Source organism: Camelus bactrianus, chromosome 5 (assembly GCF_048773025.1).
Source record: "Camelus bactrianus isolate YW-2024 breed Bactrian camel chromosome 5, ASM4877302v1, whole genome shotgun sequence".
Taxonomy (NCBI): Eukaryota; Metazoa; Chordata; class Mammalia; order Artiodactyla; family Camelidae; genus Camelus; species Camelus bactrianus.
Window position 1 is genome coordinate 36,411,034 of NC_133543.1, and position 25,813 is coordinate 36,436,846.

The window sequence follows — 25,813 nt, forward strand, 5'->3', positions numbered from 1 at the left end:
AAGAGGGATATGTGGTCCAAGAGAAATTTGCACTACCCCTCTATTCCTATGTCTGCTGAGATTGGAGACCCCTGAGGTAAGTAATTTGGTCTTTGCAATCTACATTGTCCTTTGTCAGTCTGTGCTTGTGGTCAGGTGTCCAGAACTTACAGTGGCAGACTTGTTTTTGTTGAGACTGCAGATAACTGGTATAATAATGTATTGTTTGGGAGACCAAGGTTAAAGGCATTTAGTTGTTTCTGCTTTCTCGTAACACCAGTCAACTATTAATCAGAACCTAGTTCAGTTTTCCTAAATGAGAATGTTATACCTGGGGATTATTTGTGGACATTTTCTTAGAGCACAGAAGTATCTTTTAAAGCACTGAGCAGAAATTAACAGAATATTTGTGACTTTAGAGTTAATATAGTAACAAGCAAACGTCATATGTTCCCTGAACTTTCATTTGAATAAAATTAAAAAAATTTTTTTTAAATTTTTTTATTGAAATATAATCAGTTACAATGTGTCAGTTTCTGATGTACAGCATAATGTCCCAGGCATGCATATATGTACATATATTCATATAAACATAAAGTTTATTTGTTCATTTTATTTTTTCAAATCAATTTTACTAATATGTATTCATGGATCACTTGTTTTAGGAATCTTGTTGACATTTTCTTTGTTATTCAAAACTATAGCTCGTTTTCATGCTCAAGTGCTCTCCCAATATTTGGGAACCGATGTGTGCAGTGAGTTGATCTAGAGCAGGCATTTAAAAAGAGATGATGGGTAGATTTGGTGCAGTCCCTCTAGCCTGTGGAATTATACAAAACCTTACATACACACAGTCCTCATTATTCATGGATTCTGTATATTTGCCTACTCAGTAAAATTTTTGTAACCCTCAAATCAATACTCACAGTGCTCTTGCAGTCATTAGCAGACATGCACAGAGCAGTAAAAATTTGAAGTCATTCAACACATACTCCGAGCTGAGGTCCATCAAGGCAACACTCCACCTTCTTGTTTCTTTTTTATTTTTACCTTTTGTGAGGGGAGGCAATTAGGTTTATTTTTTAAAATTTATTTATTTATTAATGGAGGTACTGGGGATTGAACCCAGGACCTTGTGAGTGCTAAGCATGCTCTCTACCACTGAACTATATCTTCCCCTGTGGCCTTCTTGTTTTAGTGCTCATACTGTAAGCGTGTCGTTCTCGCAGTCTACTTGATGGCATGTTTTTCACATTTTTGTGCTTTCTATTGGTGATTTTCCTGTTTGAAATAGCCCCCAAGCATACTGTTAAAGTTTTGTCAGTGTTCCTAAGAGCAAGGAGGCTGTGCTGTGCCTTACGGAGAAAATATATGTACCAGGTCAGCTTTACTCTTGCATGAGTTATACTGCTGTGGCTGTGAGTTCAATGTTAATGAATCAACAGCATATATTAAATAAGGTGTCTTTAAAACAGAAATACACATAAAACAAGGTTATGTGTTGATTGGTTGATGAAAATATTGTGTCCAGAGACTCATGGGAACCTAGCCCTGTATTTCCCATAGTAATGCTTTAGTTGTCACTGATTCAGTGTTCCTGGTGACTTTATAGAATGTAGCTCCAGCAAATAACAAGAATTGAGGTACATATGTCTTCCTGGGGCAAAAGACTGTAATACTCCATCAGATTATCAGTGGGGACCATGACCCCCTCAAAGGCTAAGAACCCTTGTTTCTCTTCAGGAGTTCTTCCCATTCTAGTATTCTTGGACTCCAAGGCTGGCTCTGTAGAAACTTGAGCCAGTGTGCTGGTACTGAAGTGTTAAAGAGAGCAACACAGAGACCCGAAAACCAGAGACTGACGGCGCCACCTTGCCACTTACTGAGTAATCTCACCACTACTGGCTTTTGCAGTCAGACAGAGCTGGTTTGAATGCTAATTTTTCAGTTTACTAGCCATGTGATGATCCTGGGCAAAAGTGTTAACCTATCTGAGTTTCACATTTCCTCTATGTCACGCGGATACAGTAATACCTAACTTGGAGGGTTATTTTAAATATTAAATTCAATGATGGGTTTAGTTTAAAGAAACATGCCAAATGTCTGGGAACAGTCAAAACTGTTATTATAAATGTCATTATGGTATACACTCAATAGATCACTGGTAATTTCTGCCTTTTCCTCCTTCCCATTTGGGAACAGTATTGAGATCCATATTCTAATAGGTGGATGAACTAGTAAATTTACTATGGAAAGGCCTCTTTCCTGCAGTAACTAGTGTAGAAGGTAGGACATGCTGTCTAGGCCCTGGTTTTCTTCCTGCTGATTTCTGTGGTCTGAGCTCCACTGCGGTGTTGATGGATGGCTGGAGCTCCAGGTGGCACTGGTGGGGAGCAGTCAGCTGTGTTTTGGTTACAAGGGGAGTAACTGTCTCCAACTGCTGACCAAGAATGGAGGGCTCATGCTTCAGCGCCCACGCAGCTGCCTGTCTCCCGAAGGGAAGGTCAGGTTGGCTACAGCCGTTCAGAGGCTTGTGAATGACACCCAAGGGCCCTGTTCATATCCACGTGAAGGGGACTCCGAGGATTTCCCTTCCCTGATTTGAGAACCTGAAACCCCATTTGTCCTCAAGAATTTCTTAGGCTAATCGTTTCCCTTAGCATTTCAGAATTCCCCCGACTTATCTTAAATATGTAAAACAATGTAAGTCTGATGACACATCATTGAAGAATGAGGTGTTCTGCACTAATGGATTTTCCAGTTGAAACTGGCCCCTGGCTGTGTTTTGGTTTAATAACTTCATAGAAATGGTCATAAGTTGTATTAGACACTTTTTTGACTTCTTGTGTTTAAATAAAGTGGATAAGTAAACTTTTCTTGATTACCCATGAGTCAACTGCTGTACTATGTTATAGAACATAGCATCTCCCTCAGAGCCTGCTAATGCTGGTAGACGGATTGTCCACATATATTAGTAACCCTGTTTGCTTTCTTTGTTTTTTTTTAATGTTGTTGGATTTGTGTGACTAGGTGACATAAGTAGGTGAGGCCTGTCATTGCAGCTCACATTCTATAATGTTATGTTATAAAAGATAAGCCAAGTTCTCATTATTTGTGTACCAACAAATTCCAGCCATTTACATCATGTTTGTTTACTAAATATATGGACATTATGATACTATTTATGAACATGCACAGCAGCATTAGAAGAGTACATTTGATATTTATATTTAATGTATTAATATAACACATTTGAATGGATTAAATGCACAAGACTTCCATATATATATATATATATATATATCTATATCTATATCTATATCTATCTCCCTCTTTCCTATGAATTGTTGCTCTGGATGAAAATGAAGTAGACCTAGGATATTTTGTGGCTTGGGATAAAGCTGGTTACTGAGGAGTTTGAAACTCCAAGATAGCCCCACATTTTACTATTAATTGGATGCTTTGGTCACAGTTATGTTTGCTCAGAATGCAGGGTTTATGTACCAATTCCTGTTTGGTTCTAGGCCTCTGAAGTTGACCCTCAGGTACCACCATCTCCTGTCTAGAGGTGATACTATACCCAAAGGCTCATAGAATGACCTCACTTCTTTTTGCACTGGCCTAATTAACTTTCTGTCTGCAACATAATCTCACTCAATTAAAAAAAAATAGCCAGAATGTAAATAAAAATGACAGCAGGCTTTATACTCCAGTGTGTCTGTCTTGCCCTGGATGGAAATGACCCACCTCAAAGCCCCTGTGCTGATTTACTTACTTTGGTGCTGGTTGAGGGGGTGGGTGAAGCTGGGCCTGGCAGGCAACCTCTCAGTTTCTCTCTGTTCAAAACAGCCAAAATGGTCATCTCTGCAGAATTTGAAAACTGCACGTTCAGTAAAATAGAGACAAAGAAATGCAGTTGCTGTGAAATAAAATGACTGTCAAAAAGGGAGAGATCAAATGTGAGAGAAGGTGCATTTAATGTAGAAAACACAACTGGGTATCATTCCATTTCAAGGCAACCTAAGTGGAGAGTGCAAATATAATGCACGATAATGAGGTGCCCAATTTTGGAAAGTGGCTTTTAAAATGCTGCAGCAGAATGCTATCTAGAGTCTCTTAGGAAAAAGCAAAATCTCATCAGGGACCTTTTCAAGCATCATTTTCTCCTGTTTTAAATGATCTCACGTGAACTGGCTGTTAGTCGGCTTGGCATAACATTCTATCACTCATTATTTTTGACCGCTTGCACAAGGAACAAAAGGCCCATTATTAGTGATTTGCCAATTGTTGTGAGACTTAATCCAGGTACTTACAGAGCTCTTTGCCTCTTGCTTATTTTGTTGTATGAAGTTGTATGATCTAAGGGAATTCACAGCCCCCTCAAGCTCAACTCAGACACTCTCTTCTCTAGTGATTAGTTTGGAAGATGCGATTACTCCAAACACCAGGCCTCTGAGCATAAAGAAGAAGCCTTTTCTCCTCATGCAGGAGATTCTGGATTTGGGGTAAAAAAGGCTTTTCCCTTTATTTGTGTATAGATTCCTTTCTTCCATTGGGTGAAAACACAACCTTCTAAGGGTACAATGAAGAAGACTGCGTTTTTAACAATGTCATTTGTGACCCCCTGAGCACTTCACTGCCGGATGTGCTGTGGCCTATATGGTCCATGCTATGGTATTGCCTTTCAAAAGTCTCAAAATTTTCCTCTAAAGGATTGTAGACCTATTGGGCAAGTAGAATACAAGTGACGTAAGAGAGAAATTTCTACATGGGTGCAGAGGAAGAAGAAATCTGGGTCACAGGACAGGCTCCATGAAAGAAATGCCATGTGCAAAGAGGATGTCTATTATTTTGACATGTGGAAATAGTAAGGGAATTGTAGGATGGGGTTTATAGATGGCATAAAGGGCGTGAGTAAAGTAGCAGAGGTATTCTAGTATAGCCTAGAAAGCAACCTATTCAGAGTGTCCTAAAAGGGTTTTAGTTGATCTTCTTTATAATAATGCACACTGCTGTGGTTCATGTGATGGCGGGTTTGTGGGCTAGGAGGAACTGTTGGATGGCATCATGTTGACCTGATGAATTCTTGTAACTTATGCAGTGGCTTTGAGCCTAATGTAACACTCATATTTCATGGTTCATGCTAGTTGTGATTGTGCTTGATCATTTGTCTGATGTATAACAACCCTTTTGAAGCATGACTTATGATTATGCATATACATATATACATGCTGTTTATAATAAAAAGAAAAAATTGATGGATTATATACAGAATACTTTGGGTCTGAATCAAGTCTTTTACTTTAAATCATGTTATTTTGGAGTTAAGATTTCTATATACTAGAAATATCATTTCCAAACAGATTTTAGGTAAAAAGTATTCCAGTGTAATATAATACAGGTTGAGCTGAAAGAGAAAACAACACAAGAAAAACCAGAAAGTTACCCTTTTGGACTGTATTAGAGAACATTTATATGGAAATATAGTAGATGTTTGGGGATCAGGATTGGATTAAATTTACAATGAAAAATAAAACACATAAAAATAAACATCAGAAAGGGACGTTTATACAAGATAAACAACATATATTGTCTTTCAGCTGTCTTTCCTCTGGGCTTAAATGTTTTGAAGACTGGCGTGTAGAACAAAATGAGTTTTATGGAGAATTCAAACAACTCAGCATTTTTCAGGATACGGTTTGAGTTTAAGTGATCTGCTTTTCTCTTTTTGGAGAGAGGAAATGGGGGAGTAGGGAGGGAGGGAAGGAGAGACCGAGGGCATGGTTTGTCACTGTCTAATATGGAGCCTCTATTTTGGGTAGTTTCATGCCAATCCCCATTGGTCTCTTTCCAGTTCTCTGGCTTTGTGCAAGTTTCTTAAATTCCCTACAGCTCTTATTTCCTCATCTGCAAAATGGAGATAAAATGCCTGTGTGATAGGTTTGTTTTGACAGTCAAATGTAATATTGTACATAAAGTGCATAGCTCTGTGTCCAGGATATATTACCCGCTCACTGTAGGAATTTTATCACATACCCTTTTTGAGCAAGGCACTTTGACTTAACGCCTCTTATTTCATCCTCATAAAAGTCTGTGAATATTATTACAACTCTCAATTTACAGATAAAAATCTTGAAACTTAAGGGACTAAAGTGGTTTTTACAAGTTTAAACACATCCAAGGGTAGTAGTTAGGCGTTCAACTTAGACCTGACTGTTTCAAACCTACAAAGCGTTGTTGCATAAAATTCAGTCATTTCCTTCCTCTCCTCTTCTCTCCATTCACCATTCCTTCTCTCTGTAGTTCTACCTTCTCCAAGGTAGAGTCCTTGTTTTAAAAAGTTCCTAATGATAACTGGATGGGCTGAAACAATATTTTCATTCCAGTAAATTGAAGGAAATATAACATCATTGTATCTCCAAATGCCATTAATTCCCTTCAAAAATATAGCCCATTCTCTATTTTTTATACTCTTGTAATGCATATTAGTTGTAGAGACATTAGGAAATGTCAATAAACATAATTTGCCTGAATACTCAATATTCAAAGACAATCAATCATAGGTACCTTTTAGTGTATATCTTCAATTCATACCTATCCATGTATTATTTTTCCCCCTTGAGCAGTATCATACTACAATTCAGTTTATAATAGGCTATTTTTAGTTAATTATCATGCAAAAATACCTTTTCAAATTGGTAAATGTACATCTACATAATCATTTCTACTAACTACATAGCATCCCATTGTATAAAAGTACCTAAATAAAATAACCCTTATTATTGGATACTTACATTTTTTCCACTTGTTTTACTTTTATAAATTATAGACTCTGGCATATACATCTTTGTGTCCTTGGCCAATGATATCCTTAGGATAATTCCCTAGAAGTGGAGCCTGTGGGTTGGTGTTTAACATATATGGCCAAATTCCCTCCCTTAAAGAAAGGACCAATTTATTTTCCCTCCAGCAATGTATGAGAATGCCCATTTCTACACGCCCACACTAATGGTTATCATGCCTTTTAATCTTTGAGAACACCATTAGACCAAAAAAAGTGACTTTATTGCTTTTCTTTGCATTCCTGTGTCTATCCATTCTATATAATAATCACATTTCTAGGACTACTATCTAAACAAAATGTAAACTTCACTAGGTCAAAGACAAAGTCTCCACATACTTAAATGTTTATATCCTCCATCCTTCTGAAATAGAATAAATCACCAAAGAGGCAGTCGAGACATTGCTTGGCAGACAACCATGGATTAACAGTATATAACCTTATTAAGAACATCCTTGAATTTATTTTAAACCTCAAGCTCATTGTTCTCAGAACTCATTTACTAAGATAACCTTGTCCTGAGGATGACAAACACTCTGCTAGGCAGGCTCTCAAAGGAGAGGAAAGGAGAAGGTTATGGGAGCTAAGCCTTGGCATCACCTCACATTAGTATCTAGGTGGTACTTCAGTCTCTTTCAGTCTTTGTCCCTCTGTGGTCAGTGTCTGAGTGGCCAGGGTATAATGCCAGTGTCTCCTCAGGCATCAGTGCAGTGGGAAAAAGGAAAAACTATGCAAAATATACTTGATAGGTTTGTTTTGGGGAATATTGAACAGAATTGATAGTCTGACCCTTCATGAATGTGTGTACCCATTCAAAAACATGAAAAAAACTCCCTAAACAATAAACAGCTACTGCTTTGCTTTGAACAAAATTCTTACCATATTTTCCCACAAATAAAAGCACTGGAATAGTATTGTCTTTCCATATACTCTAGATTAGTTTGCCAAATAATTATGCTCTGCAGTCTGGCTTACACCATTTACACACACACACACACACACACACACACTCACTCACACATCTCACTAGGTGCCAAAAAATAATGGTGACCAGGTACCGCTAAAATGATAATGTCTTTGTAAATCCTTAACCAATTATCCTCAATTTGGAAACTGAGCAAGTCCAAGCTATCTTTCTGCACATGATTTTCCACTTAATTTTACCCTTCCTCTGTATTATTTACAATCATATAATTTCAAATTTCATACCAAAAATTAATTTATACTTGAATCAGCAGTACTTTATATATTAGGAGACACATAATACTGTCTAAAGAGACTTCCTTAAAATAGGAAGTTTCATTTAGCTAAATGTAAGGAAACTGAGATAGTCAACTCAAATCTGTAATTAAAGCCTGGGATCTCACATTATCTAAGAGTAGTGTTCCTTGACTAACCCAGACACATTTTAATGACTGGACAAACCAGATTCAAGAGGAAGGTGCTGCTCTGTTATTAAAAGAAAACTTAGTGATTGCGTTGCCATTGGGAACATCACAGAATCCATAATAAAGTTTACTTTGTGCAAGTATCACGGGGTACTTGTGGTATCTTAGCGTTCCGGGGTGCTTCTCATAGTTTAAAGGAGGAAAGCGAAGTGAAATTCAGCCAGCAACCTTTGGCACCACATCCTGGGAATGAGATAGCTTAAGTCTTTGTGAATTACCCAAAAAGAATCAGAATGAGTGTGATGATAGATGTTGGTGATTTGTTTTTGTTTTTAATGTATATAAAGTTACCTCTTCCAGATGCCCCCTATGTGAATGTTCAAAATGAACTGGAAGAACTCTACAATATGTTCACCATAAAGGAGTCAAGAATTATAGAACACTTAGGATTTATGAAGGAACAAAATATCATAAAGCTGCGGAGTGATGCCCCAGATTCACTGAAGAATCTGAGAAAGGAATGGAGGGAATAGTAAGAGCTCACACTTACACAGTGTTTATTATGTGCCAGATACTGTCTTTAGTGCTTTATATATATTAATTCTTTCAACCCTGCAAACAGCTCCATGAGGTAGTTATTTTATCTATCCAAGAGACCATTAAGACACAGAGAGGTTAAGTATCTTGCCAAAGGTCACACAGCTGGTAAATGGCAGAAGTGTAACATGAATTTTCTTTTGATTTAAGATGGTGCATCTTGATGGCCAGGTGAAAATGGAGCACTGCTAAGCAAGCCCCAAGGAAACGTACAACCCTCCACAGGAAGTTTTATTATCCGCTTCTGAGGAAATGGTGAGTTTGCAGATATCAGCACATTTAAATGCATTCTTAACAACTAATATGTCAGCTTGACCTTTGGGGTAGAAACTTCACTGGTTTCTAAGGTCTCAGTCTAAATGTCTGTGGAACCTGGGTTAAAACATGTCATGCTCTGGAGCTCAGTTTTTTTCTATCTAAACAAAAGGGTTGGATGACGTGCAAAAAAGAGCCTCTACAATTGTTTTGAGTCAAGCACATAGGCACATTGTTGTGGTCTGGTGGGGAAATTGTGCTGTCTATAAAGACCACACAGAAGACACAGGATAGTGTTCTCTGCCATGAAGTGGATTCAGTGAAAGAGCTTCAGCGTATTCTGAGATGGTTCAGCGTCTTTGCCTTCTCTAAATTCTTCACCTATGAAACAAGCTAGAGCAGAAAGGAAAGTGGCAACTGTAGGTTCAGGACAGAGTGGAGCAAACCCATCTTGTTTCTCTTGGGGATAAGCTTCAGTGGTGAGGGGAGGGTATTGATACTGACAACAGACACATACTCTTATCTGAAATTCAGATCAAATGATTCCACCCTTCAGACCATTCTTCAACAATGGTCTTTCCAGCAGCATGAATCTGTGAACAGAACCCAGCAGTTAATTTCAATCAGCCGGCTTTGCTGGTATTGCTGCTCCCATCGTAGATTTACAAAGCCATTCTTGATGCAGACAATAAAAGCCTCCTTTCCCTCTTGTGTTGTGTTCCGCTCTGACACTTTATCAAAGCACACAGACAGAGGGTTGTTCTTAACCATATGTATGAAATGGAGCAAGCTCACAAATCACGCTTTGATATTGCACTGTGGAAACACCAAGGTTAAAAGGTAAATCTGTGTTGTAACCGTATTGATTAATTGATGGAAGAAGGGTCAGGCTAATCTTTATCTTGCTTGAAAGACTCTAGTTCTGCATGACACATTTATTGAAATGGTTCCTGTGTAAAAAGATTTAAAGAAAAAAAAGGGGAGCCTTAATGCAAAAAAAGCGAGGGGAATCTCATCAAACGACCACTCAGAAAAGGTTAGTGAAAGGAGCCCTAATGCAAAGACAGTGGGGAAATCTCATCAAACGACCACTCAGAAAAGGTTAGTGAAAGGAGCCCTAATGCAAAGACAGTGGGGAAATCTCATCAAACAATCACTCAGAAAGTGAAAAGCACTAAAGCGGGGACTGGAAGGTGGAAGCTATTGGACTTCCATGTATTTTGAATAGGCTTCCTTGCAAATACCTTCACCAGTGAAGCAATTGGGGGAGGAGCAAAGGCAGTAGCTTTAGATACCAGCTTTAGCCATGCCCCAATATGACCAGAAAAGAGAATCCTCTCTTTTCAACAAGACTGTTGAAGCAAAAGACTTAACCTCTTGGACCTTCAGGGCCTGTACAGGTTAAAAACTGCCACACAGTGTTTCTCACAAGATGGTTTCCATATCCCCAGGGTGTGGTGGGAAGAGGAGGAGGGAATTACCTCCCCACACTTGGAGATGCACAGACAGCTAAGAACAGCTTGCCCAAACCCACTTCTGGCCCAAGAGAGATAATGAAGTATAAGAGCTAAGATTCAGAATTCTGAGAAAACAGGAAAATCAGAATGAGGAAGGACTAGTGGCTAAATCTGTGTAAGTGTGAATGGAGCTAAAAAAAATCTGAGGAGCACAAGGACAGGATGCTGATCCTGAATTACAGCACTGTTGAATGAAAGAAGGGCCTCAGCCAGGGGTGGGGGTGGGTGGGGAGAGGGTGGAAAGGGGAGTGAGTGTGGGAAGTTTTTTCTCATTATGCTCAAACCTGAAAAGACCTTCAGTTAGTGTCTGGACCTGAAGAGGCCAACCTATGATGTAGTCTCCAGCAAACCCAGACACCTCAGAGGCTCACTATAACATGTTTATCTCTGGCTCATGCGAAGTCCATGCCCCTGGGTAATACTCTTGCATCTTAAAGCTACGGCATTTGGAACATGCAGATCTACCGTAGCAATGAGGAGATGCCTGGAGGATCACATAAATTTTTTTCCAATTGTATTGAAAAATAATTGACATACCTCACTAGATAAGCTTAAGGCATAGAGCATGATGGTTTGATTTACATGTATTGTGAGATGATGACCACAGTTAGGTTCAGCTAATATCCATCTTCACATGAGATGTTTTAAAAGGATGTATCTGAAAGTAGATTTCATCATCTTTCTTATATCCTTCTGTCTGGGTATAGTCACAAAACCCTCAACCAACTGCAAGGAGGCTGGGAAATATGCCATAAAAGGTTTCTTGTCTTAGGTTTACCTTAGAACACTAGGGATTTAGATTTTCATAAAGAAAAATTTCCAAAGACTGCATCGTTACATATTGGAAGGAGCAATCATGGGATGTTTAGAGAACTTTATTGCTGTTCTCTCTGATACTCAGAGTAGGAGATTAGACTCATTTTTCTGCAGGTTCTGCTCTTTATATAATTGTATGCCTCTGTAATTATGTAGGCTTTTTATTTGCAAGGGAAAACATGAAACATGAGCTAGATATTTGGAATTATTTTCCTATCAAACTGATTTAATTATCCTTTTACTCACTGACCATAGCCACTTCCTACAAGTAGGTAGGGAAACTTTTATATTAAGAAAGCAGACACACACAAAAAAGAATGGAATCAGAAATTAAATGTATTTTATTCACAAATGTATCCATTTTGTGGCCTAAGGCCAACATTATGAATAATAAACACTTAAAGACATAAATCATAATTTGGTACAAATCCATATGTGAAATAAAAGATCTAACCTTAGTATTATGGTCTCCGGAATTCCGGTAGGTTGTATGTGACACATTTTACATTTTTGTGTTATTTGCTTCAATATATGTTAATAGATGGTAATTATATGCTTTTCATTTGGACAGCCCTTATCCAGAAACGATTTAATATTCGCACATCTAATAGGTCGCACACAGCTATTGATCATTCAGATCAGAGTTCAATTTGAACTGCTGCTGGTTAGATTAGAAATTGTAATCATGGTAAAAGATAAATTACAAGGCCTCTGAAGATCAGTTCTGTTTTCAGATTAGATGTACTTTTAGACATGAAACATCAAATAGGGGAGGTTAGAGAAGATCTGTGGTCATGTCATTATGTGGGTTTTCTAAGAAATACATCCAGAGAGCCATGGTACACTTTTCATCATTGTATCAGGAATGTTAAATTTAGAGGGAATGACATTTTATTACAAAAAAGATGGCGAAAAAAATCCATAAATTATTTGTGAATTAGAAAAGACTGCATATTTTGCAAATATAAATTTTGATATAATAAATGCTCTACTATTAAAGTTATACAGTTTTTAATATAGGGAGATTTGGTTTGGATTAGAAGACATCTAAATGAAGATTAATTTAGATGAAGCAGACCTCTGGTGACTTCAGTATTAAAAGGATTTTATCTTTGCTTTAAAACATTATTTTTTTTGGTCTAATTATAAAAGAAATACATTCTCATTATAGAAAATTTGGAAATTCAGTAAACTCTATTCTAGAAAACTAAGAACATTCACTGTTCTATAATCCAGATGTGTTACTATTAACATTTTGAGATATCTTGTTTCAGTCTTTCTTTGAATTTTTTCATGAAATATTTCAAGTATACAGAAGTACAGAAAATGATATAAAAAACTGCACATACATCTACCATTTAGATTTAAATGTTAACTTTTTAAATATTTACTTCAGATCTCTCCTACTGACAAATATATATGTTATAAATATAGATATTCCACTTCTTTCTCCTCCCTTCTTTTTCCAGAATTAACTATTATTGTGATATTTCCATTTTGTAATTTTACTGTTTCATCTGTAAACAATATGTAAAATTTTTTTATGTTTAAAAAGTATTTAACTGTTATCATCATCATTATAATGGTGAACAGTTATTAAGCACTTCCTATCTTTCAGGCACTGTCCTAAAACATATTACACACATTTAATCTAGAAGGTAGGTGCTATTATTATCCTCATTTTGTAAACAAGGAAACTGAGTTACAGAGAGGTTATTTAACTTGTTCAGGGTCATACTCCTGCTCTTTTTTAGCTTGCTTTTTTCATGCAACGCTTTGTTTTTAGATTTATCCATGTTGACACATATGGCCCTAGTTCATTCATTTTAACAGCTGTATAGTATTCCATTACATGAATGTCATAGTTTATTCCTCTACTGATAGAACTTTGTAAATCCTTTATGTATCCCTTGTGCATACCTGTGAGAGTTTCTTTAGGGGAGTCATATAGAAGTTGAATTACTAGGTTATAAATATATGCATTTTAGATTCTGTATGATTATTAAAAATTCATATGTTGGTCTTATAGCCATCTCATTGCTTTGCTGTACTTTGTTACCTCATGATCTGTGTTTTTCCTATACTGACAGTTCTATGTTGTAAATAGTGACGGTTTTTTCCTTCTGCTGTAATCTTACTCATTTTCTTCTTCTTCTCTTGCTGTACTGGCCAGGGCACTTAGCTCAGTGGAGGGGGGCTGCCACAGAGGCTGTACTTGTCTGTTTTCTGATGGTAAAGAGAATGCCTTTAAGGGCAAGTTTGTTGCTGGTTTGCAGTAAGTACCCCTTATCAGATTTAGGAAGCTTCCTCTCTTTTTAGTTTGCTAAGAGATTGGTTGATTTTATTGAATGCTTTTCTGTACTTTTTGAGAGGGTTATATGGTTTTTCTCTTTTAATCCATTAATGTGGAAAATTACACTGCTATAGTTTCTTTTTTTTTTTTTTTTAAACCAGAAGCATTTATTGCAGAAATCTGGCCAAGGTTCCAACTAGGTGACCTCAGTTGAGGCTGGGCTAAGGCCCCCTGCCCAGGGGTGGGCAGATGAAATAGGGAAGGTCGAAGGAGCACTTCTGGGCCTGTAGCCTCAGAGCTGTGAGATGATTTGGGGGGCCAGCCTGCAGGTGAGGCCTGTGCCATCAGGCTCCACATTCAAGGACTTCACTATGCCATCCTCTATCACCAAGGAGAACCTCTTGAGCCGTTGATTCCCAGAGGGACACCAATGAATCATCTAGTAACAAACCTGTCTCCTTCCCAAAGGCCCCAGTGGGGTCAGCCAGGAGCTGAACCTTGCCTTCCGTGTTGTGGGCTCGTCCCCATTCTTTAGTCACGAAAACATCATTAACACTCAAACATGTAACCACCTGGATTCCCTTGGCCTTCAGAGCTCCGGCCTGCTCCACAAACCCTGGCAGGTGGGTCTTGGAACTGCTGGGGGTAAAGGCTTCAGGGACTCCAAACAGCACCCCCTTCTTGCCCTTGAACAGCTCTGCTAGGTTCACCTTGTTCCCAGGCTCCCCTTCAAACACCACCACCGATGGGATGGCATCTCCCACCTTGATCGGGGCCATGGCTGCAGCAGTGCTCCTGAAACCACAGACCTCACCAAACGCCCACTTTAGGCTCCCTTCCAGGCACCTTCTGGCTCCCGCTGCTGCCGCACACTCAACAGCAGTCGCAGGGGAGACCACTGGGCGCATTCCTACACTAGTACAGTTTCTAAATGTTAATGTATTAATGTCTATGTATTCCTGGAGCAATATTTAGTCTGATATATTACTTTTCATGACATTGTTGGTATTATTTTCTAATATTCCATTTAGGATTTTTATATCTGTATTCAAAAATGAGATTTGTCTATAATTTTCTTTTCTTGAGTTGTCTTATACATTGTTGATATCAAGGCTTTTAGCTTTATAAAATGAATTGGGAACTTTTTTTTTAGTTTGCATAATGAAAAAATTATATGTTCCTTGAAGTTGTAGTGGAACTTGCCTATAAAACTGTTAGGGTAAGGTTTTAGGGAGATAATAGTGGAAATTTTAAATTACTATTTGTTAAATAATTATAAAGCTATTAAGTTCTTCTATTTATTATTGAGTTTACAATCATAAGTTACAGTTTTCTGGTTAATTTTCTGCTTTTTCTGAGTTTTCAAATTTATTGGCAGAAAATTTTTCATAGCATTCCCTTTTTGATTTGAAAAAGCTTTACTCCAGCTATCATTTCCCTCCCTTTTTTTTCCAAACATTGATGTATGCTTTCTCTTTCATTCTTAATTAATCTTGCCCAAGGATTGTCTGTTTTATTATTCTTAGATATGGCAATCCTCTAAGAATTTATTTGTGGGATTAAAAACCTCTTTAGATGTGGTGAGCTGAGGCTTGACTTTAGCCTCCAAAAGTGTCATAGCCTCTTTGCCTATCCACATTCCTGAGGAAATTCACAAACCCAGAGCCCCTAGACTGAAGGAGAGGCTTGATACTATAAACATCACAGTGTGGCAGATCTCCCACTTCACATGCCCTCTGCAGTATGACCTCCTCCATCAGGGGGAAACTCCTCTATCAAGGAATGGAGTTTATTCTTGGCTGCCTTGAATATGGGTGGGCTCTGTGAATGCTTTAACGAATAGAATATGGTAGAAGTACCCTTCTGCCAGATCTAGGTGTACCTTTTAACTGGCTTAGCAGCTTGTTTCTGGCTTCTTGGAAGCAAGTGAAGGAGTAAGAAATGTGACTACCTGAGACTATCATACTGTGAAAACTAAGAAATACAAAGAGAGAGGAAGACCAAAGGGCACCAAGGTGCCAGGCTTGTGAATGAAAAGCCATCATTGAATGTCCAACCCAGTCACTTTTAAATGAATCCAGCCCTAGCCCTATCTGACTACAAAGCATGAGAGACTCTAAGCAAGAGTTACCCACTGGAGCCCATTTAATTACAGAAGTGTGAGGGATAATCATTATGTATTCTTTTAAGCTTCTTAATTTGGGGGTGTTTGTTACACAGCCATAGATACCTACAGTGAGTAGTTACTGTGAGAATCTTCTTTTTCAGCCTTCTTCCAAAAAAAAAAAAAAACCATCTTTAACAGGATAAATATGCATATAATAAAGAAAAATACACAAATGCACAAATCATTGAGATTATCGTATATCAGCTCTGAATAATACTATTCCCAGAAGGATCAAGAATGCCACTGGGGTATGCCACTCAAAATGGAACCACTTAAAGTGGGACCATACGAACATTGGGTGATAAATGGAGTATTGATCTAAGTCCACCTCATATTGGGCCCAGTGATTATCTCCTACATATTTTCTGAGTTTTTTTTGCATCAGAAGTCAATGTGTATTGTTTAAATCTGGTAAATCAAGCAATAGATGTAAATATATTATATAGTGCTATAAAAGTGTATTATTTAAAGATGTAATGAATGTAATAATTAAGATCAAAGGGAAAGAGGGCAGTTGCAAAGAAATAGAATGATAGGAATCTCTTCATCATTTAAAGCAGGAAGTAAATAATAATTAAAGAAATAGAAGATTAAGCTAGCTATATATTAGATTAAAAATAAAAGCTAGTACTCACATAGTGCTTACCTGGCTCTGTTATAAGTGCTTTGTAAAAAATTAACTCAGTTAATCTTCACAACAACTCTTTGATGTAGGTATTATTACTTACTCTCATTTTACAGATGAGGAAACTGAGTCAGAGCAGCAAAATATAATTAGCCCAAAGTCACACAGAAAGGATACAAATAGTTATAATGGTAGCCATTACAAGAAGCCAAAACAGACAACAAATCTCAAACCAGTTTCCTGATTTCTGGGTAATTCTATGCTGTAACGCTGGCAGTCAAACAACTCCCTCTGTAGAGTCCTGAGGCTGCATAGTCTCCAGTCTTACTCTTCCTTTCCTAATAATTTAAAGCCAACATCTTAGACATACTGCATGGATTACTGTTCATTTCTTACGGGAGGACTTGTTTCTCTCTGTGTATTTTTGGACTGCTCCATGTGGCAGGATGGTGAATTCATCAGGGCTGAAGAGCTCGAGTCCCAGTGTCCATTCTAGAAGAGACTGGACAAGTAACTCCTTTGGTGTGTGAGTCAGCAAAACAAAGCAATGGTGATATTAGACTGTTGAATTTCTGGCCACACCTTCATCTCTGCCCTGTGGGGAGTTTTTCTCTTTCCTCTAAGAGTTTGAAAAAACTTTATAGTTATAGTGAAGTAAATTCTTTCATTAAAACAGTAAAAAATAATATGCTAAGGTTCTGTCCTTGGGTTGATCTTTTAAATGTCTCTGTAACTGAAATAAGAAAGGTGTTAACCCTGGGAAAAATGTCATGGGCAACAAAACATTCTTGGGTTTGCAGCTCACAGGATGAGTTGGTACCAGTTATAGCTCCCTCCCGCCCCAATATTGTTTAATGTAATGGAATCCAAAGGAACTTACCAACTCAGTGTGCTTTTTCAACACATTAACTCAGCCAGTAGAATTAATTTCAAGTTCACTTCTGCATGGATCATTTACAGTGCTAATTTGTGAGTTTGCACGGTGACTGCTGTTTTTTTCTTTCTTGCATCACAGTTCTTGGTCACAAAGTGAGCTAATTAATTTTGCCAATTAATTGTTACTATACCTCTCTTTCTTTTCCTAAAGCAATGGCTGTTTTTTTGTCATCACTTGTTGGCCTAGATCAGGTCCTTCTCTATGATTTTTTTTAAAGACCTCTGTGCGCACAGCTGCTTTGGCAAGTCAGAAATCAAGCTGACAGCCCATTGGAAAGGCATATCCTGTCACAAGTCTAAAGAGACACAGAGTGACAGTTCTCAGGCTCAAGTGCAAGGCCTGCCTCTCAATCCTCGTCAGCTGGCTAGGATCTTGGCTGATGCAGGCCACCAGTGCCAGACAGCAGAGGGCCTGAAGTAACAAAAATAAGGCCCAGCGAGGTAATTGGGACTGACAGAATGTTTGCCTATCCCACAGGCTTCTCTGCAACAGGCAGCCAAATTGAATATATCTTTTGAAAGTCTGAGCACACACATATTTTTTACTCTCTCTCTGCTATTTTCATTATTTTTAATTTTTGTTGTAGGTTTCTTAACCCACTCTTTCTCTAGATTTGTAATCTGAAGAATGGCATGGAAATCATTTTTCCCCCTTCTGTTATAACTCATCATGTACCTTCCAGGCAGGAAACAAACGCAGAAATCCAAATTCAGTTAGATCTGAAGAGGTGAAAGTACCGCTGGGTGTCTCTGAGGTTCATTCACAGTCCACGTTGTCAGCTGCCGTGATTGGTGTACCTGCAGCTGAATGAGAAGGGCGGATTTCAGACTTTGGTTCAGGTTCTTCAAACTTTGGAGTTAACTGGGGACATATAATCTACTCAAAGATAAAGATCTTAAAAATAAAGGGTAAGAATTATCTTTCAGAGGGAATGGTCTGGGTGAAGACCAATGCTATTTCTAGCAGTAGCAGGTGGCAGACCACACAGGATTGACCCTGCTCTGTGGAGGAAGTTTAGAATCTACTGAATTTGCAGAAAGACAGATATATTAGTCCATTCTAGCTTCTGTAACAAAATATCACAGGCTGGCTAACTTACAAACAGCAAAAATTTATTTCTCGTGGTTCTGGAGGCTGGTCCAAGATCAAGGCTCTGATGGATTCAGTGTCTGCTGAGAGCCTGCTTCTTTAGATGGTTGTCTTTTTGATGTAACCTCCCATGGGGGAAGGGTGAAAGATCTCTCTAGGGTTTCTTTTATAAGGGCACTAATTCCATTCATGAGGGCTCTGCCTAACACCTAATACCATTACCTTGGGGGCTGGGATTTCAACATATGAATTTTGGGGTGATGTAAACATTCAGTCCATTACAACAGATTTTCTGGATCACCCAGGTTTTGTTTTGTTTTTGCAAGTGGAGGCTTATTTTTACCCATCAAAATATATGTTGAGTCAGAATCTGCGACCAGATCTTAAATGGTCAGGAATATGAAGCCCAGGGAGCATTGGAATCTAATTTTTTAAAAAGGAGAGGCATCTATAGTATTGGAAATCACAGTTTCCTAATTCTGTTGAGGACAAAATTTATGTTAACATTATTATTTTAAAAAGAAGGTATGTACCACAAACATGGCTGCTGAACTATAGGATGGTAAGGGAAGTTTTGGGGAATCCACTTGGCAATTAGATGTCTATGCTGAAGGTGGCCATATAGACTTTTTTTTGCCTTAATCTGGAACTCTTGTAGCAATTTAGTCAATGGCCATTTTCTTTACTTCTTCCTTGCCATAGTAAATTTATTTGTTTTAACAGCCAGTTGCCCATGACCACCAGGAGAGACTGTCCAATCCATAGAGCATGAATCTTGCTAAGTCTAATTCTGTCATGATAAGTCTGTTCACCTTGACTTAGGAATGCATGATATAATTCTGACCAATGAGGATACTTCAGTTGATTGGACTTGGGAGAAAGATTTTTTGATCTTTAGAATAGATGCAGGAGAAAGTTCAGCTACTCATTATCTCTAATTGAAGCTGGGTGAGGAGGTGACGCTGGATCTTCTGAATCTATCCTGTAATTGTGAGAGGAGGTAGCCAGAGGACCAGGCAGCATGTTGAAGATGGCAGAGGGCACAAACAGAAAGCTGATACCTTGGGGATGTCACTGAAGAGCCAAATAACCATCTCCTTAACCACTTTGCCTCCCCACTTCTTGTGACATCAGATAATAAATTTTCTGATTTTTTTAAGCTGACTTTTACTTGGAATTTCTTTATCTTTAATTCAAAATGGATATAGTATCATTGTAGATAAATTATATGTTCCATTATTAGAATCAAATCAGAAACCCATATATGTAATCACTGGTCTGTTTTCTTGCTAATTAATCCACTGAACATTGGTCTAGAGATATTCACTCATTTATGGATTCATTTAGTAAACAGTTGTTGAGCCTTTACTCTGGGCCAAGCACTGGAGATGAAGCCGTGAACCAAATCAGTATTGTTCCTACTTTTATGAAATTTGTAATTGAGCAGGAAGTAGAGATGCTGAACATGTGTAGTTAGGGCAGAATATCTTGTGGATTCAATGATGCCTTTACCTGAAGCATCAGCATCTACCTTTTCAAGATGGGTGCCAGGCACAGTGCTTAGTCCCATCTGGAGGCCATGACATACTGTCTTCCTGTGTTTGGGCTGCAGTGGTTACTGGGCTTCACAGATGGAGCTATGGGGTTATAAGAGACTGACCAGCAGGCACTCAGGGCTATGCATTGTCTCCTAGCCATTTCAGTAAGTCACAGTACTTCACATCATGTTACATTTTTACCCTTTGGATGTCCCTTGGCAGTAAAGAAATGAATATTAATATAAGTAAATAAATGCAGTTCCCAGTAAACAGTATGTAAGTACAGAAATATTTACCTCTAATGATTCCTGATGAGTATTTGGGAAAGATGGTGAGCCAGACTTTAGGAGGTGGTGTCCTTCATGAGTCAAATGTTTCTTTCTGAAATTTTCCCACTCATGGCCTCTTTTCTTCCACTCTTCAAATATTTCTTCTTTACTGTGCCCTGGGGATGCAGTGAATAAAGCAATGAATAAACATTGGTTTCATTTCATCCTTGAAGAGCTTTGTTGTAAGTTAGGAATACAGGCATGGGAGACAAACAGCAGGTCTTTTTTTTTTTTTAACATTTTTTATTGATTTATAATCATTTTACAATGTTGTGTCAAATTCCAGTGTTCAGCACCATTTTTCAGTTATTCATGGACATATACACACTCATTGTCACATTTTTTTCTCTGTGAGTTATCATAACATTTTGTGTATATTTCTCTGTGCTATACAGTGTAGTCTATTCTACAATTTTGAAATCCCAGTCTGTCCCTTCCCACCCTCCGCCCCCCTGGTAACCACAAGTCTGTATTCTCTGTCTGTGAGTCTATTTCTGTCCTTTATTTACACTTTGTTTTTGTTTGTTTGTTTTTGTTTTTGTTTTTTAGATTCCACATATGAGCGATCTCATATGGTATTTTTCTTTCTCTTTCTGGCTTACTTCACTTAGAATGACATTCTCCAGGAGCATCCATGTTGCTGCAAATGGCATTATGTTGTCGGTTTTTATGGCTGAGTAGTATTCCATTGTATAAATATACCACCTCTTCTTTATCCAGTCACCTGTTGATGGACATTTAGGCTGTTTCCATGTTTTGGCTATTGTAAATAGTGCTGCTATGAACATTGGGGTGCAGGTGTCATCCTGAAGTAGGGTTCCTTCTGGATACAAGCCCAGGAGTGGGATTCCTGGGTCATATGGTAAGTCTATTCCTAGTCTTTTGAGGAATCTCCACACTGTTTTCCATAGTGGCTGCACCAAACTGCATTCCCACCAGCAGTGTAGGAGGGTTCCCCTTTCTCCACAGCCTCTCCAGCATTTGTCATTTGTGGATTTTTGAATGACGGCCATTCTGACTGGTGTGAGGTGATACCTCATGGTAGTTTTGATTTGCATTTCTCTGATAATTAGTGATATTGAGCATTTTTTCATGTGCTTTTTGATCATTTGTATGTCTTCCTTGGAGAATTGCTTGTTTAGGTCTTCTGCCCATTTTTGGATTGGGTTGTTTATTTTTTTCTTATTGAGTCGTATGAGCTGAGCTGCTTATATATTCTGGAGATCAAGGCTTTGTCGGTTTCACTTGCGAAAATTTTCTCCAATTCCGTAGGTTTTCTTCTTGTTTTATTTCTGGTTTCCTTTGCTGTGCAGAAGCTTGTAAGTTTCATTAGGTCCCATTTGTTTATTCTTGCTTTTATTTCTTCTAGGAGAAAATTTTTGAGATGTATGTCAGATAATGTTTTGCCTATGTTTTCCTCTAGGAGGTTTATTGTATCTTGTCTTATGTTTAAGTCTTTAATCCATTTTGAGTTGATTTTTGTATATGGTGTAAGGGAGTGTTCTAGCTTCATTGTTTTACGTGCTGCTGTCCAGTTTTCCCAACACCATTTGCTGAAGAGACTGTCTTTATTCCAATGTATATTCTTGCCTCCTTTGTCGAAGATGAGTTGACCAAAAGTTTGTGGGTTCATTTCTGGGCTCTCTATTCTGTTCCATTGGTCTATATGTCTGTTTTGTTACCAATACCATGCTGTCTTGATGACTGTAGCTCTATAGTATTGTCTGAAGTCTGGGAGAGTTATTCCTCCAGCCTCTTTCTTTCTCTTCAGTAATGCTTTGGCAATTCTAGGTCTTTGATGGTTCCATATGAATTTTATTATGATTTTTTCTAGTTCTGTGAAATATGTCCTGGGTAATTGGATAGGGATTGCATTAAATCTGTAGATTGCCTTGGGCAGTGTGACCATTTTAAGAATATTGATTCTTCCAATCCAAGAGCATGGAATATGTTTCCATTTTTTAATTTCTTTAATTTCTTCTTTAATTTCCTTCATCAATGGTTTATAGTTTTCTGTGTATAATTCTTTCACCTCCTTGGTTAGATTTATTCCCAGATATTTTATTACTTTGGGTGCTATTTTAAAGGGGATTGTTTCTTTACTTTCTTCTTCTGTTGATTTATCGTTAGTGTAAAGAAATGCAACTGATTTTTGAACGTTAATTTTGTAACCTGCTACCTTGCTGAATTCTTCAATCAGCTCTAGTAGCTTTTGTGTGGACCTTTTAGGGTTTTCTATATATAGTAACATGTCATCAGCATATAATGACACTTTTACCTCTTCTTTTCCAATTTGGATCCCTTTTATTTCTTTCTCTTGCCTGACTGCTGTGGCTAGGACTTCCAGGACTATGTTGAATAGGAGTGGTGATAGTGGGCATCCTTGTCTTGTCCCAGATTTTAGTGGGAAGCTTTTGAGTTTTTCACCGTTGAGTACTATGCTGGCTGTAGGTTTGTCATATATAGCTTTTATTATGTTGAGATATGTTCCCTCTATACCCACTTTGGCGAGAGTTTTTATCATAAATGGGTGTTGAATTTTATCAAATGCTTTTTCTGCATCGATTGAGATGATCATGTGGTTTTTGTCCTTTCTCTTGTTAATGTGATGTATTACACTGATTGATTTGCATATGTTGAACCAGCCTTGTGTCCCTGGGATGAACCCCACTTGGTCATGATGTATAATCTTTTTTATGTGTTGTTGGATTCTATTTGCTAAAATTTTGGTGAGGATTTTGGCGTCTATGTTCATCAGTGATATTGGCCTATAATTCTCTTTTTTTGTAGTGTCTTTGCCTGGTTTTGGTATCAGGGTGATGGTGGCTTCATAGAACGAGTTTGGGAGTATTCCCTCCTTTTCAATCATCTGGAAGAGTTTGAGAAGGACTGGTATGAGTTCTTCTTTGTATGTTTGGTAGAATTCCCCGGTGAAGCCGTCTGGTCCTGGACTTTTATTTGTAGGGAGGTTTTTAATTGCTATTTCTATTTCCTTTCTAGTGATCGGATTGTTCAAGTGTTCAGATTCTTCTTGATTCAGTTTTGGTGGACAGTATGTTTCCAGAAACTTGTCCATCTCCTCTAGGTTATCCAGTTTGGTTCCATATAGTTTTTCATAATATTCTCGTATGATATTCTGTATTTCTATTTTGTTTGTTGTAATTTCTCCATTTTCCTTTCTTATTTTGCTAATTTGTGCTCTTTTTTCTTCTTTGTGAGTTTGGCAAGAGGTTTGTCGATTTTATTTACTTTTTCAAAAAACCAGCTTTTGGTTTGGTTGATTTTTTTCTATGGTCTTGTTAATCTCTATGGTATTTAATTCCTCTCTGATCTTTATTATTTCCTTCCTTCTGCTGCTTTTTGGGGCTTTTTGTTCTTTTTCTAATTCATTCAGGTGGTGGGTTAAATTGTTTATTTGAGATTGTTCTTCTTTTTTGAGGAAGGCCTGTATCGCTATAAACTTCCCTCTTAGCACTGCCTTTGCTGTGTCCCATAGGTTTTGAGTGGTTGTGCTTTCATTATCATTTGTCTCAAGGTATTTTTTAATTTCAGCTTTGATTTCCTCATTGATCCATTGTTTTTTCAATAACATATTGTTTAATCTCCATGCTTTCCTTTTTTTCTCCTTTGTTTCTCTGTTGTTGATTTCCAGTTTCATGGCATTGTGGTCAGTAAAGATGCTTGAGATAATTTCTATCTTCTTAAAATTGTTGAGGTTTCTTTTGTGCCCAAGTACATGATCGATCCTGGAAAATGTTCCATGTGCACCTGAAAAGAATGTATATCCTATTTTTGGTGGGTGTAATGCTCTGAAAATATCCACCAAATCTAGTTTTTCTATTGTAGTATTTAATTTCTCTGTTGCCTTGTTTATTTTCTGTCTGGAAGATCTGTCTAGTGATGTTAATGCAGTGTTAAAATCTCCAACTATGATTGTATTCCCATCAATATCCCCCTTTATCTCTGTTAGTAATTCTTGTATGTACTTAGGTGCTCCTATATTGGGTGCATATATATTAACGAGTGTAATATCCTCATCTTGTATCACTCCTTTAATCATTATAAAATGTCCTTCTTTATCTTTCTTTATGGCCTTTGTTTTAAAGTCTATTTTGTCTGAAATCAGTACTGCAACACCTGCTTTTTTGGCTTTTCCGTTTGCATGGAATGTCCTTTTCCATCCTTTCACTCTCAATCTGTATATGTCCTTCTCCCTAAAGTGGGTCTCTTGTATGCAGCATATTGAAGGTTCTTGCTTTATTATCCAGTCTGCCACTCTGTGTCTTTTGACTGGAGCATTTAGTCCATTAACATTTACAGTAATTAATGATAGATGTGTGTTTATTGCCATTTTGAACTTATCTTTGCAGTTGAATTGGTATATCCTCTTTGTTCCTTTCTTCTTCCTTTTGTGGTTTGGTAATTTTCCTTTGTATTATCATGGATTTTATTTAATTTTTGTGACTCCTTTGTAAATTTTTAGCTTGTGGTTACCCTTTTTTGTAAATCTGTCAACCCATTACTATAACTGTTTTTATTAAACTGATAGTAACATGATCTCAAACCCATCCTACTGTTAAAAAAATTTAAAAAAGGAGGAAAAAAATATTCTATATTTCCCTGCCTCCCTCTCCCACTCTCAGTGATTTGTATGTCTTCTTTTATAATTTCATGTTTACTTTATTTGTAATTCATGAGTTATCACCTTTCCAGTTGTGTGTTTCTCATTTCTGTAGCATCCTGCTGCTTTTCTATTTAGACTAGCCCTTTCAATATTTCTTTTAGCATGGGTTTAGTGTTGCTAGACTCCTGCAGCTTTTTTTTGTCTGTGAAATTCTTTTATTTCTCCTTCTATCCTCAAGGATAGCCTTGCTGGATAAAGGATCCTAGGCTGCATCTTTTTTTTATTCAGGGCTTTGAATATATCTTGCCACTCCCTTCTGGCCTGTAGTGTTTGTGTAGAGAAATCAGCTGAGAGCCTTATGGGGGTTCCCTTGTAACTTACTCTTTGCTTTTCTCTTGCTCCCTTTAGAATCATTTCTTTATCCTTGACTCTGGCCATCTTGATTATGATACGTCTTGGTGTGGGTCTATTTGGGTTCTTCCTGTTTGGGACCCTCTGAGCTTCCTGTACTTGGATATCTGATTCCTTCTTTAAATTTGGGAAGTTTTCAGTCATGATTTCTTCAAAAACCTTTTCAATCCCCTTTGATCTTTCTTCTCCTTCTGGGACCCCTATTATGCGAAGATTGGGACGCTTTATATTATCCCATAGGTCCCTTATGCTATTTTCATTATTTTTTATTTGCTTCTCTTGTAGTTCTTCTGAATGGGTGCTTTCTATTGCCCTTCTAGATCACTGATTCGTTCCTCTGCATTATCTAGTCGGCTTTGCACAGCTATTAGATCATTCCTCATCTCTGTCAATGAGTTTACCCATTC

General features: G+C 37.7%; 1 protein-coding gene and 1 long non-coding RNA gene across 3 annotated transcripts in view; one reads left to right on the forward strand and one right to left on the reverse strand.

Moving 5' to 3' along the window:
• Positions 1–25,813, forward strand: part of LOC105065205 (uncharacterized) — a 614,873-nt gene that overhangs the window by 52,828 nt on the left and 536,232 nt on the right. For both annotated transcript variants that reach the window (XR_012506994.1, XR_012506993.1), the window contains exon 3: positions 8,956–9,060. This is a non-coding gene — a long non-coding RNA (uncharacterized LOC105065205). The remainder of the gene's footprint in view (positions 1–8,955; positions 9,061–25,813) is intronic.
• On the reverse strand, positions 13,959–14,490 carry LOC105065216 (peroxiredoxin-5, mitochondrial-like). Its single transcript, XM_045513029.2, is given in 2 exon segments — positions 13,959–14,105; positions 14,107–14,490. Coding segments are annotated over 2 exon segments (486 nt in total). The 5' UTR covers positions 14,466–14,490; the 3' UTR covers positions 13,959–13,978.